Source organism: Babylonia areolata, chromosome 4 (genome assembly GCF_041734735.1).
Source record: "Babylonia areolata isolate BAREFJ2019XMU chromosome 4, ASM4173473v1, whole genome shotgun sequence".
NCBI classification, from domain to species: Eukaryota; Metazoa; Mollusca; class Gastropoda; order Neogastropoda; family Buccinidae; genus Babylonia; species Babylonia areolata.
The window spans coordinates 15,119,496-15,134,531 of NC_134879.1; the positions used below are offsets into that span (position 1 = coordinate 15,119,496).

At 38.3% G+C, this 15,036-nt stretch overlaps 2 protein-coding genes across 7 annotated transcripts in view; one reads left to right on the forward strand and one right to left on the reverse strand.

Moving 5' to 3' along the window:
* Positions 1-440: 440 nt before the first annotated feature.
* Positions 441-15,036, forward strand: part of LOC143280893 (transcription factor IIIB 90 kDa subunit-like) — a 32,249-nt gene continuing 17,653 nt past the window's right edge. For 5 of the 6 annotated variants that reach the window (XR_013055067.1, XR_013055069.1, XR_013055070.1 and 2 more), the window contains exons 1-8: positions 441-509; positions 3,883-4,141; positions 5,858-5,935; positions 6,553-6,725; positions 6,881-6,913; positions 7,321-7,393; positions 13,932-14,081; positions 14,525-14,618. Coding sequence is in view for 1 of the 6 variants with exons in the window: in XM_076585649.1 (XP_076441764.1) it covers positions 3,958-4,141; positions 5,858-5,935; positions 6,553-6,725; positions 6,881-6,913; positions 7,321-7,393; positions 13,932-14,081; positions 14,525-14,618 (785 nt within the window). In the remaining 5 variants the exon portion in view is untranslated. The remainder of the gene's footprint in view (positions 510-3,882; positions 4,142-5,857; positions 5,936-6,552; positions 6,726-6,880; positions 6,914-7,320; positions 7,394-13,931; positions 14,082-14,524; positions 14,619-15,036) is intronic. The other variant, XR_013055071.1, reaches the window with a different exon arrangement.
* LOC143280894 (BTB/POZ domain-containing protein 6-B-like) lies at positions 7,849-13,161 on the reverse strand. Its single transcript, XM_076585650.1, has 4 exons — positions 13,062-13,161; positions 11,028-11,591; positions 10,119-10,515; positions 7,849-9,627 (listed from the first exon to the last, which is right to left on the reverse strand). Exons 2-4 carry the CDS (start codon positions 11,588-11,590, stop codon positions 8,992-8,994), a joined length of 1,596 nt encoding a protein of 531 aa, XP_076441765.1. The 5' UTR covers position 11,591; positions 13,062-13,161; the 3' UTR covers positions 7,849-8,991.

Here is a 15,036-nt window from a genome sequence, read left to right on the forward strand (position 1 = left end):
CAGGAACCCCCTTCGTGTGTATTCGCACGTAGAAGATGAAATGCGCACGTTAAAGATCCTGTAAACTATGTCAGTGTCCGTGGGTTATAGAGACACGAAAATACCCAGCATGCATGAACCACGACAAAGTCATCCGCAAGTCGTTGTTGATCGTGTAATAGAAAGAAGAAAGAAAGAAAAAAAAAACACAAAAAAAAACAATCCGAAGAAGCCGAAGATTCGAACCCTGCGAGTCGGCTGACTGGGTTGCAGTTATGTCGTCTAGTCGTACAATCTTGCATCAATGCCTACAAAAATACGTTTGGTAATTCTCGCTCAGACACACAAACATACTTATGCATACACATACGCGCGCAAGTGCACGCACTCGCGAATGATAACAATAATTATTCTCCCTTCGATGACACAGATTCTGTTTCCTAAACGTTGTGGTGTAAAGACGCATTCACACTCTGAACACACATTGCGTTGCGCTTTCACCATGAGACGGTGACCGACTGGATGGAATGGTATGGAATATTTTATGATATTAAAAGATAATTTATTATTATTTGGGCTTACAGGCATTCAAGGTTTCGCAATATCATTACTTTTAATCGGGCATCTTTTATTTCCAACCACTAAGTATAAATTGTGTAATTTCGACGTTTATTTGGTACTTTTTGTTAGCAGTGTTGAAAAATCGCATGATCAGTTGGTAGTCAAGATTGCACCCCAGTGCACGTCGAGTTCGAATCCTCAATGTAGCGACTTTTTATTTTCATTATTTATTTTTATTTTTGATTTTAGACCTGATAGGATTACCCTTGATAGGATTAGGCAAGAAGTTTGATTTTTATTAAGTAATCTTTGAAAGAAAAATGCCAGTCGCCAGTTTTGAAGTGCTAGACCAAAGACCATAGTTCTTACAATATACATGGGTTTGGAAAGACTGAAAGCAGACGGCTATCATTTTTTCACTAAGCAGAGGTGGCCAATACACTCGGATCCATTCTGTGAAGAATATTAATAAAACTAATGTTCTGTCCATGGATGCACACGTCAAACACTTGTGCCGTACTCTGTTCTGTCAGTTACATAGGTTATGCGGAAAATTCGCTCCTCCCATTCAACAGCTGCTGTCAAAGAACTCCCAGTTTCATACTGTCTGCATTAGACTACTGTATCTCCAAGCTGGTCTGTCTGATAACAAACTGAATAAACTTAAGCGCATTCAGAATCATGCAGCCCTACTCATGCTATGTTTATGCAGGCATGGGATAGACTGCAACGTTGCTCAGCAGAACACTTCACTGTCTTCCTGTGAAGGCTATACTCCAATACAAAATTGCACGTCTCCGCTTTCAGTGTCTCTGTAGTAGTAGTAGTAGTAGTAGTAGTATAGGGACTGGCAAGTCATCTGCCTAGACCTCTCGGCCTTTTTATGTCCCCATCAAATGTTCATCTTCACTTCTTCCATTTTATTTTATTTATTTATTTTCTTCTTTTGTTTGTTGTTGTTGGGCCTGGTACGCAAGTACACTTCTGTAAGAAACTTTGTTTTATTCATCATGATAAAAAAAAATTTTCTTTTAAGTTGGTGTTGGTGTCACGGAGATTTTTGAATGTGTTAGTATTTTGTGCAAGTTTAACTTCGGTCGGTAGTGCATTCCATGTTTGTGCAATTCGGTTAGCCAATGAATTTTTTGTAATGTTGGTGTTGAAGTATTATAAACAAATTTTCTTTACTGAGTTCTTTGTACTATCATAGTCCGACATTCGAAAGATATGTCTTGCATTTACATCATTTGTGTTATTTAATATCTTATAAGTTTCAATCAGATCTCCTCTTACTCTTCTACCTTTTAGTGAGTGTAGATTTAAGTATGTAAGTCTTTGTTGATAACTCATATTCTTGCATTCTTTTAATACTTTTGGTGCTCTTCTTTGGACCCTTTCTGTTGCTATAGATTGTCTCTTAAGGTATGGGTGCCACACAATATGACCATATTCTACATGCAGTCTAACTAATGCTTTATATAGATTGAGAAATATATCTTAATCTAAGTAATTGAAGGTTTTCTTAATTACACCAATCATTCGATTGGCTTTATTTACAATATTATCAATATGTGTATCTTCTTTCCTTCTTTCCCTTGACTACCGCCTTCATCATTGTGAAGATTCTCAAAGGATAGTTTATTGTCAAACATTATTCCTAGGTCTTTCTCACTATGGCATTTCTCAGTATTCTGTGTCGTGTTTTCTATTTTCATATGGTAATAGTTATTTGGATTTTTTTTCCCCTATGTGCATTACTTTACACTTTGAAACATTAAAATAAAGGTTCCATTTGTCAGACCATTCTTGTAGTGTATATAAATCAGTTTGTAATGTGAGATTGTTGTGTGCATCACCATAAATTTTAGTGTCATCTTCCAAAAAATTTACACATACTTTGTATACAATCAGGAAGGTTGTTTATATATATTGTGAAAAGTTCTGGTCCAAGAATACTGCCCTGTGGAATACCACTGATTATGTTTGCACAAGTTGACTTTTCTTCTCCTATCTAAGTATCTTAACTAATTGTGTTCTGCCTGTTAAGAACCTTCTTGTCCAGTTCAGTAAGTTACCAGTAATACCATATGAGGCTAATTTTAATAACAGTCTTTCATGTGAGACAGAATCAAATGCTTTTTTGAAGTCTAAATAAATTATGTCAGTAGGTTTACCGCTATCTGTCATTTTAGTAAGATCTTCGATTACTTCTAATAGTTGCGTTATGCATGATCTATTCTGTCTAAAAGCCATGCTGACATAAAGGTTATTTACTTTCATATGCGAAATCATTGCATCTCTAATAAAAAATTCTAAAATCTTACACACTATACATGTTAGGCTCACTGGTCTATAATTACCTGGTTCTTCTTTTGACCCTTTCTGTCACAACAATTTGCTGCCGTAATTATCTTTCAGATCTTCTCCATCTATACTATATCCTTCCAGGATGCTGCACTCTTTTGACCCCTCTTTGCTGACAGATCCTTGGTTCTGCATTGAGACCTTTGATTAAAAAAAAAAAAAAAAAATTCTTTCAGCCCTCACTGTCTGGAATTGCCTACCTCTGTCCCTCAGCCTCCCTCTGTCCCTCAGAAGAACTATGTGTTTTTCAACTTTTAAAAATTATTTACAGACACACAGTTTTTCAGTTTCGCCTCTCACGAAGTGTACACGTTTGTGCTTGTTTGTTTTCTGTGTATAGGAGTTTTATGGGGATTGAGGGATGTGACAGATTTAAAATTTAGAATTTTATTGTGTTGCGATATATGTGACTGGATTAAAATTTTGGGAGTAGTTTTAAGTACTGCGATATTGGGAATGGTTTAAAGTATTGTGATTTTAAAATTTTTTTTTATAAGATATTGGGATCACAGATTAAATAATGTGATATGATATGTGCATTATTTGATGTGCAGTATTGTAATGTATGATATCTAAGATGAGTGTTGTGTAGTGTGAGATGATTTTATGTGTGCTCATCACATAAGTTAGTGTTTGAGGGTTTGGTTAGATGTCTGTGCAGGGTTATGCATGTAAGCTTTTCATTTTAGTGTTTTGATGCATCTTTTAATCATCAGATTTTACATTGTACAGCACATTCTACTATCTTTTACATGGAAAGGTGCTTTATGTAAATAATTAGGTGTTGTTCCAAATAATTTGTTAGTTATATTTACCTCCTCAGTGAGTCAGTACTGACATAAATACACTGATAGACTAATAACAGAAAGGAGAAAGCTATGAAAATTTAAAAAAAAAAAAAAAAAAAAAAAGAAGAAGAAGAAATTCACAAACAGAATGTGTGTGTGTGTGTGTGTGTGTGTGTGTGTTTCCATGCAGATCTGGATGCTGTAAGTTATCCGAAAAGAATACTCACAGAGAAAAGTCAACAGTGAACCTGGCGACACTGACATCATGTCTGGCAATGTGTGCAAACATTGCGGTTGCAATGAGATTGATGAGGATGCAACACGTGGAGACAAAGTCTGCACAAACTGTGGCTCCATCTTGGAAGATCAACTGATTGTGTCTGAAATTCAGTTCCAAGAAAATTTAGCAGGGCGTGCTTCTGTTATGGGACAGTTTGTGTCTGTGGATGGTATGTCTTTTTGCCCCATTTTCATTTTGCATGTTAACTGCATAAAATTGTTTGACCACACATAATGTGTGCATGCATGAGAATGAGACTATGTGTTAAAAGTAATTGAATTTATCAAATTTCATCCGACAAAAAATTCACTGTTAAAAAAAAATAACTTCTGTTCCCTTTGGAACATGAGAGCAAGCATACAAAAATAACATAACTATACTTCAGTTCAATAGATTTCCTCTCCTCTTCAAGTCATTTTTCAGCTGCTAGACTCCATCCTGCTATTCAGGTCATTCTTCAACTGCCAAAGACTTCATCACATACTCTTGTTTCTAAAGTTACCTGCACCTGTTTTGCAGCAGTGAAACAGATATCTGAGAACAGCAAAATTTATTTTAATTTCTTTAGCAGCAGAGGCTTAAAAAAAAAAAAAAAAAAAATCAGAGCTCAAACTTTTTCTAGGAACAAAAGCTCTTAAAACCAAGTTATCCATTATGAAAAAAAATCTCAAGAGTGGACTATATTCATTCCATGATATCACCCCCGAACTCCCCCTCCCCACTGCCTTGTCATCTGCATCGTTTTCAGTGGCATTACACCCACGCTGCTCATTCCTTGTCCTCCATATGCAGCCACACCTGGGTTTGTCTGTTGCAGTCTTAGAGTCGACAGTCTACACAGGGAGCCATTAAGGTCAGGTTGCCAGGAAGCCACACACCAGAGGAAACCCTGCACTGCTTTTGTGTCACTTTGGTGGTGGCGGTGCCATTTCTGATTTAACGTACTGAGGACACCACGTACTAAGCCTCCTACTGACAACGATTATTGTTGTCGCAGAGCCAGAGAGGGCATCTCCCCTATAGTGGAGACGGACAACACGTCCCTCCAACAAGAATCCACAATGAATCTGCCAACACTGAAGACCTTGACAGGATTTTCCCAAAACATGGAAGTAAAGGGTGATCAACACCGAGGACACCACAAGAGCAGGGCGAAATTTGGGACAGTAGTTTCATATAGTGATGGTGAAGGTGGATGATGATGATGATGATGCTATGGAGGCCTATTTTAGGTTTCTGACTATGTGACATGGATGTACCTTATGCTTCGTTTCCTAATGTTATCCTGGTGTTAAGCAGGCCTGAGAGAAACAGACACTTGCTTTGCTGGCAAGGAAATTTTAGCAAAGCACCCAAAGACGCAACTGTGAAGTGGATGATACTCAACTGTGTGTGGTCCCAGTCTTCCCATTTAAGCCTGTAGCACACTCAACACAGGGTAAGAGACAACCAAGGCCAAAACCCTCCCCCACCTCCTTTGGGAATCAAAACTGCATCTTCCCAGCAGTCAGTCTGCGATGTTAACCACTTCACCAGGGCAGCTACTATCACCCCCAAAATTTGCTAGTTCTAAGAAACTTCAATGTCCTTTTGTATGACTTTGACCATATTATTTTAGAGAACCTCCATCGGCAGCTTTCAAACATTGCAAACCTCAGAAAACTGGTGAAATTAAAAAAAAAAAAAAAATTCAAAGCTGCACTCAGCTGTCAAATCACCAGTGTAGTGTATCAACAAATACATTGTGTATTCAATGCCATACATAGGTGACACCTAGAGGACACTATATGAATGTTTCATACAACATTGCAATGATCTTATAGCAGGGATTGAAATTCCACTTGGATGCTTTTAACTTCAATCTTCTGTGTTTTTTTTTTTTCAGGCAACAAATCGTATTCCATTGGTGGGTCATTTATTCGTGGCATTGGTCGAGATTCGCATACAGTGACACTGCAAAATGGTAAGATTAAAACAAAAACTAAATCAGTTAATGATTTTAAGTGGTAACATTAGTATCATTTTTATTTGTTAGTTTTTATTGTTTCCTTCTTGTATTGATATGTGGGTTGTTTAAGCTTTTTGTGTAGGTTACTTTATATTGGAAAATTTTCACTTTTTGTGCAAGTCTGTCTTTTTACAGTTTTAAGTCTATAACAAGATAAACTTTCCTTTTTTTGGTGTTCTTCTCTGTCTAAAATTCTAAGATGACAATGATTGTATAGCCAAGAGATATAATTTCATTTGAAGGCAGGGTAAGAAAACCCTGGAACTGGTGGCCAGGTACTGCTGTAATACTACTAATAATAAGAAGGGCATAAAGGTTTGAGAACGTTTGCCCAAGGTATCAGCAGCAGAAGCATAATTAACTGTGTCCTTGTCTATTTGGGCAGGTTAATACAAATCCAACACATTCACACACAAAAAACAACAAAAAACTTGGAGCTGTTTAGGGTATAATGGGTACAAATTATCTGTGTACTTTTTGTGCTGGTCTACGTGTTCTCAGAATGAATATCTTTTCGTTTAAATGAGAAAAAAACCACACACCTAAAGCTGGTAAATGTTTCTCGTGTGCAGCCAAGCGGAAAATCCAGGAAGTTGCTGACCAGTTACGCATTAGCAACTATTGCCAGGATGTTGCTTTCAACTATTTCAAAATGGTATTGAAGAAGAATTTGACACGTGGGAGAAAGTCTACACATGTCGTTGCTTCCTGCCTTTACATAGTCTGCAGAAAGGAGGGATTACCTCATATCCTTTTTGACAACAGTAAACACATGAAATGATGTTTACATTTGTGAGAAATCCTGAACAATATTGAATGTATCAGTTTTCTGGCTGTTAAATTTTGAAGTGTTCTTGGTCGAAATATTTGAAAAGCAGTCACATTCCTTGACTCGGAGAACATATGCTGCTGGATTTCAGTGATGTTCTGCAGGTGAGTTTTCCGGTGTTTTTTTAAAAATTATTTTTTTAAACCTGTGCTGCGTGTGTGAGTGTATGTTTGAGTGAGCATGTCCATGGTGTGTGTGTGTCTATTTCAGCAAGGTATTTAGTTTATAATCAGCTTGCATTTTCCTAATTTTAGTTATTGGTTTTTTTATTTTAATTATTTTGTAAGCCTTCAATTTTCAAAGTCTTTGTGCTGTGCAAATTTATAAATAAAGGTGTCAAACGATGACAGACAGGATCACTCAAGGGCAGTTTTAACAGGATTCGTTCACACCATGCTGAATTAATCAGTATATAATTGAAAAATCTGTTCTTTGCCTGCCTATAATAAACTATTTTGAGCTTTGTTTGTAATCATTTTACTCCTCACTTCATCATTTTCTTTCATTACAGGTGAATGTGTACACTCTGGGCAAGACCTATCTCCATATCTCAAAGGAATTATGCTTGCAGATACCTGTCATAGGTATGTATGAAACAGCACAACTGGTGCATCTTTGGTGTAATGGAACACTATAGTGGTTCTTCAGTCAACACCACTTCACATTTAACACTGTTGCTTTTAGTCCATCTGACTGCACATGACCTTATATCAGGACTGCAACACCACTATTGGATGAAGGGATGCTACAGATATTATTCATAATCATATATTATGTGGATATAACAGGTGGATGGTGGAGCTTCACCACTTGGGGCCATTTGCTTTTGAATTTTTTTTTTTTTTTAGTTGGCTATTCTGGCATATATGCAATGAGAACCCCCTTCCCCAAACAACAACAACAAAACAAAAAACAACAAGCAAAAAACCCCAAAAAAGCACCAACACATTTGTTAACATCTCAGCACAATAACCACAATCGTCAAGAACAAGGACAGTCAAAAGGGAGAGGAAAAGTTCTTTCAATTCAATTGAAGACAAATATTTCTTATTCTATTTATTTACAGTTTCCCCTTGTCAGATAACAATTTCATTTCAACAAGAGGCAATATACAGGATTTTGAAACAAAAATCAGATATCTGTTGACTATTTCCTAACACATCATATGCTAACATGTTTCATCTGTAATTTGGGCTGGCACTTTACTCGGTACTTCTTAACTGCCATGATCAAAATGCCTAGGTAATAACAATAATGTTGTCATTTTGAGCATAATAGCACCACAAAAAGAGACAGATAATTACTGGCCATAGTTTCATTTTTAAGATGGAGCCATAAAAGGCATTAACCCACTTATTTTAAATATAGTATGTACATTTGCCTTCAGTAAATTTAGAAATTGTCACAATATAGCAAAAATCAAAGGGCAGTGATGTTCTTTCTTGTCAAACTCAAATACAACTTTTACAAAGTTGAGATGTCCTGTCTTGTCATAATGAAATATGACAGAATGTTCAAGCCATAATATTTCCCCACTTCATTTCAGTATAAACATGTTGTCTTTAAACAGTTATTGTTATTAGTGACTTATGTGAATTCTTGTTCAAGATCTGTTGGCAGCATTCCAAGAGATAGGAGAAAACAAGACCAACCATTATCATGTGTCTGCAGACATAATTTCTTTTTTTCTTGCATTTGTATGACTATGAGTATTCAGTATTTTTTTCAACATATCTTGTGTCAGTCAAATCATATATACATAAATGCAGTTGAGCCAGGTATAAAGGCCATCTTAATTCTCAATCAGTTAATGCTGCTGGTTTCAGTGAGGATTATATGGCAGATATTTCGTCATTTATTTTCATTTATGTATCCACCAGTTCATACATGATTCCTATCCCATGCGCCTCCCCTCCACTTTCAGAGTGATTCTACATTCCACCTGATGCTTTCTGACTGTGTTATGTATTCTTTAATCAGACACTAAAATGGGCGACACTAACTTCTTTTTGTCGCCAAAAAATTAAAAAATGGACCCTTTTCTGTCTTGCATGTTTCATGTGTACTGTATCCACAGAGAGATACATGATGCTGCTCCCTAACTGAAACCATCAGTATTTACTGCCCCTAATGAACTCAGGAGGGGGCATGGTTAAGGAACTTGTTATGTCTGTGATGAGCATCAGCAAAAGAAGAGTATCTCTGGTATCTGGCCTCCTTGCACCCCGGTCCCATTTGTGCTGTCTGATGAACACTGGAACTGGAAAGTCATCTTTCCACACTGCACCTCTGCCAGTCCTTCTTGTCCAAAGTAACTGAGCTCTGATCCATCCAGAACTGCGCTTGCAGTGTAGAAGGTGTCAGCTTCAATCTGAACAGGACTGTCAAACAGAACAGGGAAAGTGTTGCTTGATCCATCTGACTTGAACTTAGTGACATTCTGACTCAAAAGAAGCCCATTCTTCTTCAGCTCTATACGGACTAGATACTCTGCAGCTCCATTACTTGAGCCGTAAAGTCCAAACCCCACAACAAAAATGCGCTTGTCAACTGAAAACTGGATGCTGTCACAGCGTCCCCGATAGCGCCACTGATTGCTTCGGTACGCTGAGGACTGGAAGCGATGAACACAGTACTGCACCAGGCCTTTGCGATGCTTGGTATTGAACTGCAGATCTGGTTTGTTGTTGGCTGTGTAGTAAAGGAAAACGTCTGTTGTTTCTTGGGCTGACAGCATGCCACACTGGGCTGGTCCGTTGGCAAACTCTTCCAGACTCATGGTTGGGATCCGTACCAAGTTCAGACTTGAACCCAAAACCTGAAAAACACAGCCAGCTCATTATGATTAGTAAAATTATTAATTACATAAATACACTTAGTTATCTTTTAAAACTTTTCCATGTGCACACTGTATCATGAAAAAGATTTTAAATAAAATACAGCCAGTATTGATCAAAGCATTCTGCATTATATTATAACCTATTTTATAAATAGAAAATTCAGATTGGGAACTTTTATATATCCCTCTTCCGCCATCCTCTTACCTGTGGTGATACTAAATATGCAAATACCAAAGAAAACAATCATGCTGGAGATTCAAATGAGAAAAATGGATGACTCCCCCCCCCCCAACCCAAAAACAACAACAATGGAAACAAGGGTTGGCAGTAACTATACGTGTGGAAACTGAAAAAGTTTACTTATTTGAGTTATTAATAATAATACTGTTACAGTTTTAAGTATAACAGTAATTACAATCATAAGCATGATACTTGATAGTAACTGATACTGGTTGAACAGAACATTCACCTGTCGTTTGTTTTCTGCTGACACCTCCAAATCCTGCCTCCGGCACTCTGCATCTGCCCAGCGCATTACAGCTTTAAAGATTAAAGCTTCTCTTGCATTCAGCGTCTCTCTGCTGAGAATGCTGTCCAAAGTTTGGTGGTCAATGTCGGAAAAGCCTTCTGATCTGAGAGCCTCTTCCGCTTGTGCGTCAATCACTTGCCAGCATCTCTGCATAAGATGCAGCTCCTCAAACAGTCTGCCCTGGCTGAGGAGGACACAGGCATTGCGAGCACTGAGTCGGGTTTCTAGGAAGTTGACACAGGCCTGGGCCAGATGGGACACCATGTATTTCTTGGCAGCATACAGTGTAGCCAGGACATTGTCTGCCTCTAGCTGGATCTCATCAGTGTACAGATACCTATGGAAAAGAGAAAAGATAACAATAATATATATAACTGTATACATATATCATCAGGTGAACTGATAAGTGTCATGAAGAAGAAAGGTGTAGATGCATTCTATTTACATCCCTCACATTAAAGCCATCTAATAATTAAACTGTGTGTCTCCAATCCTCTGTTTATCCCAACATTTGTTAGGTGCTTGTGTGTAATGTGGTTATGCCTTCAGCAACATCATTTTCCAAGCTAAAATTTTTTTTAGTCTCCTTGAAAGAAGATTAATTCCTCAAAAGATTCAGTGTAGCTGCCTAGTATGTGGTGAGGTAAATTAAAATAGTTTTACACGCAACCCTCAAACTCTAATCAAAGAAATGATCTCACATTAGCCTGTGAGGCAGAATATATTCTAACTGACCACCAGAATGTTGATCTGTTGAACACAAACAACAAACAAAGTCTTTTAAATGAACAAATAAAGTCTTAAGTCATTAATCATACCATCAGTTACATCTAACATCTCTTCCTTTACCTTAAGAGATTATGAAAAGCCATTGGTTCCACATCTGGGATTTCCACCTCCTTCATTTCATCCGCAAGTCCTCCGTAGAACATGGCGAAGAAGACAGAGCTGCCTGTGGCCAGGACATACCTGTGTGCAGGGAAAGTCTTCTCACTGCTCCCAGCCCCCACACGAAAAGTCACATCTGACATAAGCGGGTTGTTGAACATGACAGCGTTCCGGTCCCTTACACAGCCTTGGCTTGCCTGCCAGTTATGCTCTTCTGCAGCATGTGAGGTGGGCAGTTGGGATGGTGGAAGGTTTGATGAGGATTTAGGCTGCTGGAAGGAGGAACTGAAATGGACAGAGGAGACAGTGTGCTCAGGCAAAGAACCTGCAGGCTGCCAGGAAATGGGAGGGGCGATGCTGTGAAGGAAACTGGGCTGCACGGTGGTGGTGCTGGAGGAGGTGGTGGTGGTGGGTGTTCTTGAAGGTGAGGCCACAGGCACAACATAGTTCTGTGGTACTTCTTGGTTCACATCCTCCTCCTCTTTGAGCCGTGGAAGGCAGGACTTTGTGACTGCAGCCATCATCCTGTCACAATAGAGACTAAGAATATAAAATGACATACAAATTGGAATGTTGGAAAAAGTGAAAAGAGGCAACATGATTATATAAAAACGACACCCTAATAATTTTTAAGTAAAGAATAAATTAAATAGCTGATTGCAGTGCAATGGAACATTATTCATATGGAATGTGGGTGTTATTGTTGCTCATATCTGCAAGCGTGTCTTCTTTAAAACAGTGTGTAACTTGATGCATCTCTGGGTGTGCTGGGTTTCTCTGCATCAGATCTTTAGGACCTAACAGTAAAAATTCTTGATACAATCACTGAATATACCCTAGGAAAACCCGAAGATGGCATTGAAACCAAGATCTCCACAAAACAAAAACGACAACAAAAACCCCACAAAAAAACACAAAGGTGAGCCTCAGAGGCCAGTCATTCTCAAACTAAAATGCTGGACATAACCAAACAAATCTCACATCACATCACATTCATGACTATGAGTTACACTCAAATAAAAGTTTTGTGAACAAAAATAAGATTGCCAGTCTCAAGATGAGATTGAAAACTTCTGACTGTGATCAACATAATCATTTCTGCAGGAAGAACTAGAAATAACAAAACAACTTAATTCTGAATGGCAAAATCATAAAAACAACTAAAAAGTTTCATGCATCGATTTTTCCTCTGTGAGTCTGTCATCTGGAAACAACATCAAAACCTTGATGTCCTTTCGAAATCAATTTGCAATCTTTCAATAATGGTTTCATAATCCATAATAATTATGTTTATTAAACTGAGGAGTTTGAAATAACAAACAGCAACAGTGCAAGCTGAAATAATCAGAATAAATGGCATAACTCTTCACATGTGCACATGCAATGATTAGGCTTGATGTATGCTAAGTCTCTGTGTGTGTGTGTGTGCGTGTGTCTACTGTAAGGTACTGTTCCACTGTCCACCCACTCTGCACAGAATAATTTTTTTTTCTCTTAGCCATCTCAGTACTCTTGATCTCTTACAAGTCGTTGGTGTGCAGTGAATACAGGTGTGATTGCCATAAGTTGGTTGGTGAGAAAGTCTGTACGTATGTAGGTTTGCGTTGTGCATTTGTACGGCAAAGACGGCATATCTTTAGTTTTAGGAAGTGTAGATCTACAGGTGTCTCACTCTCAGGTTCGACATTTTTTACATTAATTTTGGGCATTCAACACAGAACCGTTAAAAATTCAGAAAAAGTAGCAGGGGACAGACAAAGTTAAACCAGCAGATTTCATTGCATTGTGCAAGCAGCTGCAGCAAAACATCCACACAATGAATGCTTCTCTGAAATTATGCATTTGATTGTTTACTTTGTTGTCCGAAATCGAGTGGGTCTGCATAAATCAGAACGTCTCACGCGTCGGTCGACGGAAGATTCCGAGTCTATACAAGGCGCGGATCGATTGTATGATATTTTGCAAAAGAAATGAAACAATCAAAGAAAAGAATACCTGTGAGGGCCTGGGACCAGATCGATTGGGGAAGGTCAATCACCTCAGCCGCAGATGTTTTCGTCTGGAACCCAATGTCTGACCCGCCCTCTGGTGGCATGTTACACAAAGAGAAAAGTTATCTCCCCTAAACTTCCAAAAGGGGGTTCGTTTAATTTTGGGGGATGGGGAATCAGTTGCACATTCAAAATGATTATATTTTTGTATACTGTTGATTGAGATCATGGAGATTAGGTAAGAAAACATTCATACATTTTGTTCTTTCGCTCACTCAAGAAAAGGTTAAAAATAATGTAACAGAACTTTTAATTGCCAATGTGAACATAGTGACCTTTTTTTTTTCCTGGTCACATCATCACCAACAGTCGGCCAAACGGTCAGCAAATTGACCTTGGATATCCTTGGGGGAAAGGAAACCCAGAAGACAAACAATACCCCAGAAAAGCAGCAATTACGTTCACACAGCATCCAAACATGTGGTATATGCACTCAATCCACAGCTCACCCACCCACCCCACAAAAAAAAAAAAAAAAAAAAAAAAAAAAAAAAAAAAGAAGAGAGAAGAAATGTGCAAATGCATGCTAGCGTGCGCACACACACACACACACATACACATACACACAGCCATACCCCCCATCCCGGACTAATTATTTCATCATGTTTACTACAAATTACACATGCCCTCACAGATGGTGCACACACTAATACATGAATGTGTGTATGTATATCTACATTCACTACCATTGACTGACATTGTACAAATCAGTTTCCATGGTTGACCATACAATACCTTTGGCGATCTTACACTTGAGTCTTAAGATGACACATTACAAATGAAATGCTGTTCTTTGACAAAAATCAATTTTCAGATCCATGCCTGTACATCGATCGCTTTGCAAATAAACTTCAGTTTGGTGACAAGACCGGTGACGTGTGTGCCACAGCTCTGCGACTCGTCCAGAGAATGACTCGAGACTGGATGCACACTGGGCGCAGGCCATCTGGCTTGTGTGGCGCAGGTAAGTGAGATTGTGTGTGTGTGTGTGTGTGTGTGTGTGAATGGTACAGTGTTGCAGCTCTGTGTGTGTGTGTGTGAATTGTACAGCGTTGCAGCTGTGTGTGTGTGTGTGTGAATTGTACAACGTTGCAGCTGTGTGTGTGTGTGTGCGTGTGTGTGTGTGTGTGTGAATTGTACAGTGTTGCAGCTCTGTGTGTGTGTGTGTGTGTGTGTGTGGTACTTTGTTGTGGCTGACCTTTACAAACTGAATAAAAATTTCAGAAAATATTTGTGACTGCGTCTTAAAACACTGGTCATTGTCAGGGAACCCTGTCTCTTGGAAACATTTTTTTTTTCCTATTTGATATAGTGTTACATATTCGTTTCATCAATTCCACTGTGTTTGATTTGTGATTAAACGTGATCAATTAATGTACTAAATGGTGGATGTGATCTATGTTTCAGCTTTGCTGGTGTCATCCAGAATGCATGATTTTAACCGCACTGTTAAGGAAGTGATCAAAGTTGTCAAAGTCTGTGAGTCTACAATTCGCAAAAGGTGACTTTATAAATCTGTTCAGTTGCATCTCGTGTAATCTAGTCTTGTCTATATTGAATATTTTGTAACTTGTTTTGTTTTGTCATGGAAATGATAAAATTGTCAAAGTTTGTGGGGTTACCATTCCCCAAACATAAATATTTATGTTCAGTTATATCTTCTTTCATCTTGATGTTAAATCTTGTCTTTGCTGAACACTTTGAAACCTGTTTATTTTCTTGGTTTATACACCAAATAGAATCACAAGCCTGATGTCATGGTGAAATCAGCTGCGTTGTGTTAAAGCTATTTGAAAATATTGTGTGTTTTTTTTGTAGTTTTTAACTTATTGGACCATTGTCAGGGAGTGAGGGAGGGAGTGTGTGTGTGTGTGTGTGTGTGTGTGTGTGTGTGTGTGTGTGTGTGTGAGTGAGAGAGA